The 5000-nt window shown below is 32.7% G+C and overlaps 1 protein-coding gene across 1 annotated transcript in view; it reads left to right on the top strand.

Moving 5' to 3' along the window:
* The window catches only part of LOC145296948 (uncharacterized), a 133611-nt gene that overhangs the window by 103199 nt on the left and 25412 nt on the right, over positions 1-5000 (top strand). The window contains exon 3 of the mRNA XM_080143168.1: positions 1495-1540. Within this exon, the coding sequence (XP_079999294.1) occupies positions 1495-1540 (46 nt within the window). The remainder of the gene's footprint in view (positions 1-1494; positions 1541-5000) is intronic.

The following is a 5000-nucleotide window of genomic DNA, read 5'->3' as shown; positions in this document are numbered from 1 at the left end:
CCTACAGTGGATGAAACGCAGAATATTCAGTGTAGCTTAATCGCCATATATATTTTATAAATTACTATATATATATATATGTGTGTGTGTGTGTGTGTGTGTGTGTGTGTGTGTGTGTGTGTGTGTGTGTGTGTGTGTGTGTGTGTGTGTGGATAGATAGATAGATAGATAGATAGATAGATAGATAGATAGGTAAGTGTCGTATCTAAGGGGAGCGGTCCGGGTAACAGCGAAGGAGGGGTGACACAATGTCAGTGTGGTGACAATTGAGCAGACCACGCCGTTGGATGTTTACTCTAGCTACGCGACCAGTGCCAGAAGTAGATAGTTCTGCGTTCCCTAATGAAAAAAAGTTCCGAGTTATTATTTTTACCTTTTTCCAGTATCGACTTTTAAATATAATAAATAAGAATATGCGTAAATTGTGTTTTTATAAATATGTTTATTTCATCTCATGAATCTGTTGCTTTCGTTTTCTCATTTATAAACCTCACTTTGACAATTTGTTAATTCCTATTTTAATCACGTAAATTAAAGTAATATTTTTAAAAGAAAGCTTTATTACTTAAACTGTATTAGTAAAAAAAAAACGAAAATTAATCTCATTTATATATTAAAAAAAACTCACTATGTCTTTCTGTCTGTCTCCATTTGTTTCAAACTGTATCTCGTCCTAACCGAAAAGACAATATCACATGGTATAGTCGATATAAAAATGGCTCTATAACAATATATACCAAATCTGGATAAATTAAAATACCATATTTAAGCGTATTTTACGACCGGAGAATGTCGGGCACATTTTCGCTAGTCTATTAATATATTAGTTGCATAATATATTCTTAATTGCATATTATTTTCTTAATTGTATACTATTTTCTTAATTGTATAATATTTTCTTAATTGTATATTATTTTCTTAATTGCATATTATTTTCTTAATTGGATATTCTATTTTTAATTGTATATTATTTTCTTAATTTCATATTATTTTCTTAATTGTATATTATTTTCTTAATTTCATATTATTTTCTTAATTGTATATTATTTTCTTAATTGTATATTATTTTCTTAATTGCATACTATTTTCTTAATTGCATACTATTTTCTTAATTTCATAATATTTTCTTAATTGTATATTATTTTCTTAATTGCATATTATTTTCTAAATTGCATATTATATTTTTAATTGCATATTATTTTCTTAATTGTATATTATTTTTTAACTGTATATTATTTTCTTAATTGCATATTATTTTTTAACTGTATATTATTTTCTTAATTGCATATTATTTTCTTAATTTCATATTATTTTCTTAATTGTATATTATTTTCTTAATTTCATATTATTTTCTTAATTGTATATTATTTTCTTAATTGCATACTATTTTCTTAATTTCATAATATTTTCTTAATTGCATATTATTTTCTTAATTGCATATTATTTTCTTAATTGCATATGAATCGATACTTATATGTCTTATCCTATTTTCAGAGAAGAGTTGGCAATGCGAATCGACCTGACAGAAGCTCGAGTCCAGGTAAGGATAACGTCTCAATATATATTTTGATTACATCGCTTGTATCTTGTCCAAATTCTTCGGTGTCGATGTGATGATGATGCTGGGCGATTCTTCATTGGATGATGGGTCTGCTATTGGATCGACGTAAATTAAATGTAATTAATACGAAGAATTTTTATCAAAAATCCTCCTTTTTTTTGTTCGTTTGATAATTATTTCGAGCCTTGTCAATTAGAAAGAGAGTATTACACTAGATTTTTTAAGAGTCTACATTTTAACACATGCGTTCGTGCTTCGTCTAAACCAGGGTTTCCTAACATGGGCTCCACAGCGCCTTGGGGTTCTGTGCGTGAGACTAAGGGACACCGGAAGCCCTTTCTTAAAGAGGCCTAAATGCTTTATAAGGACAAATTAGATAGCTTCAGATATTAAATTATTGATTAGTTTTACTGAATATGATACGTAACTACAGATGTAAACAGTTTGACGATGGTTCATTAAAAAGTAAATAAAAAATAAATTAACAAAAAATGAAACAGTTTTTGATTAAACAAAAACAAAAACAAAAAGGTTGTAAACACGAAAATATAATAAAATCACGAACATGAACAACTACATTAGTCGTTCCTGTTTGTGATTTTACTATATTAAGTTAAAGTATAAGTTAAAATTTGAAGTTAATGTTTTTCATATTTATTTTAGAAATTATCTTGTTAGTGCTCCATAAAAACACTTTTGCACTGCTCAGGGGCTCCATCGTGTCCTGAAATTTGGGAAACCCTGCTCTAAACAAAATCTCACTGCGCTCTAAATCTGCTAATTAATACTTCCGTTTTGTCGCTTCCGTTTTGTCGCTTCCGTTTCTATGCGTCAACTAAACTCTTGAAAACGTACATTATGCCTTCATTTTCACAAAGGTCACTTTAATATATAACACACCCATTCAATCCCGGGAATCGTCAGGTAGCCCTGCTAGTCAAATAATCTCTTTTATTTACATACGTCTGTGGTATGGTCCTCATTTCACGATCGTTGCTTTTCCATGTATGTGGCGGTTGGTCTGTATAGTTGCGTCGTCTAACGGTTGTTGCTCGACTGTAAGGAACAATGGAGACTTGTTGCGGTTTCAATGGTTTTATTGGGGAAAGAAGTTCGTTTATGAGGAAAGAGACTAGAATTAATTCCTCCTAAAAGAGAAGCTAAAATTAGTTTTTTTCTTGCTTAATTTTCTTACTTGGCCTTAAAATGCTGTACTTGTGCGGTTTTGCCAGTAAGCAATCAACAAACACATATCAATTTTATTTTTTTATATACATACATGCGCGGTCTATTTTTCATTCTTTGATTGTCACTTTGATTGTACGTACCTGGCGTTACTGGAGAGCTAAAAAGATGAATTGCTTGTGTACGAAGAAACGACAAGTAGTTTTGGAGACTCTAATTTTATGAAAAAACTTTTTTTAATTTTGTTTTAGTGCTTGATGCTAATTGATTAATTACAAAAGTGGTTAATTAATGTGAAGGCGAAAAACACACACATTCACACTTGAACACGAATCAGTTAATTAAAATATATTTCGTATTATGTGGATTCTTCGGACTACTGTTCTCATCTTAAGTGTTATTTTCACAACGTTTCGGTCGGTGTAACCTCCAACCTTCTTCAGACGTATCTTATCGAAATCAGAAATCTCTTCTTCGAACCCGGGAATCCGCACGGAATTTCAGACAGAACCCTTTAACATGTTCTTGTTCTATCTGACATGACAGAATAAAAGCCTTACATAATTCGCAACGACCCTGGATACTGGATAAAGTAATTGATAAAATTCAGTTGTAAAAGTTAAGCCTTTATAGACGGTTCAATCTCAAGCGCGGACGACACTCAAAATACAATTGCAAATTACTTGGGATTTCTATGGATCAGAGCATGGAACCCTTGCGGATTAAATAAAGGATCCCGTTCGTAATTCCGTGCAGATTCTAAAGTTCGACAGAATACACATGAGGAAGGTCGGATGTTACACCACTGGAAACGTTGTGAAATAGACACTCCAAATGAGAAAGTGGTCTGAAGAAGCCAAATACAGCGTGGCCCACTTAAAAGTAACCCATAAAATGTAGTAGAGAGGAGGAACATTCTTTTATTGTTTAAATTACTTGTAATGTTTTAAAAGATGTTGGAAGTGCTCCCCGTTGACATCCATGCATTTCTGGACACGTTTAACAACGTTTGCAGATACTGCCTGTAGATCTTCTCTGGTGATTCTCCTGATAACGTTGATAATGTTCTCCTTTTAGTTGGTCTAGATTGTGAGGATTATTTGCATAAACTTTTTATTTTAAAGTATCCCAAAGATAAAAATCACATGATGAAACGTCCGGGGAACCTGGTGGCCATAACCCTTTGCTTATTGTTCTCTCTTCCGTAAACATGTCATGAACTCGTGTTAGTGATCTGTGAGACGTGTGGAATGTAGCGCCATCTTGTTGAAAAAAGAATTGCATTTTGTCTTATGGTGTCAGTTGGTCATTAAGAGAAAGATTAGATATATATATATATATATATATATATATATATATATATATATATATCGGGCTACTTTTAAGTGGGCCACCCTGTAATACAAAAAAACTCATTCAGAAATGTAATTTTTTTTTAATTCAAAGGAGAAATCTCAGTATAATTGCATATCCCATATTTTCATTGTCATCGAAATCAGCGAAATCATCAATTTTCGAATAAAATCGATTGGCCTGATTTGATTGGAAAAATAGGCGATTTTACCGATTTCGATGACAATAAAGTGTGGGACATTCGTTCGATTCCGGGCAACGCCGGGTCGCCCTGCTAGTCAATATCTTATTTATCACATTCTTCAGCACATTTGGTGTTGACTTTCAAGCCGACTTCGAAGATGTGAGGTGGCATGATGTGGGCCACACCAGAAAGCACACCAATGACCGCAGCTGGAAACTTCGTTGAGATGTGCTCTCAAGCGTTGAACCGTCCGGATTTGCATTTTGAGAGTGCTGGCAATGTTTTTTTTTATATAGTGACGTACTGAATGAATTATTTGGTAAAACTCATTTGTAAAGTTACATTGGGTTGAAGCTTCAATCCTCAGTGCAGGCGACACTTGAAATACACTTGCAAATTACATAGGACTTTTCTACCCGGTCATGGCTGACGGAACAAGAGCATGCTACCTCCATGGATTAAATAAAGGGTTCCGTTCAAAATTCCGTGCAGATTAGAGAGTTTGACAGAAAGATTTCAGAGTTTAACAAGATACACCTGAAAAAGACCGGAGGTTACATCGACCGCAATGTTGTAAAAATGATACTCAAGATAAGAACACTAGTCCGAAAATTCCAATTAATACGAAAAATTAATCCTCATCTCAAAAATTCAGAAATGTGATAACAAAAATTTGAATAAATATTTCATTCATAATTTTGTTGTTAACGCCAGACA

This window comes from Euprymna scolopes, chromosome 17 (assembly GCF_053919585.1).
Source record: "Euprymna scolopes isolate OS-2025 chromosome 17, ASM5391958v1, whole genome shotgun sequence".
Taxonomy (NCBI): Eukaryota; Metazoa; Mollusca; class Cephalopoda; order Sepiida; family Sepiolidae; genus Euprymna; species Euprymna scolopes.
This window is presented reverse-complemented; position numbering and strand designations above follow the sequence as displayed.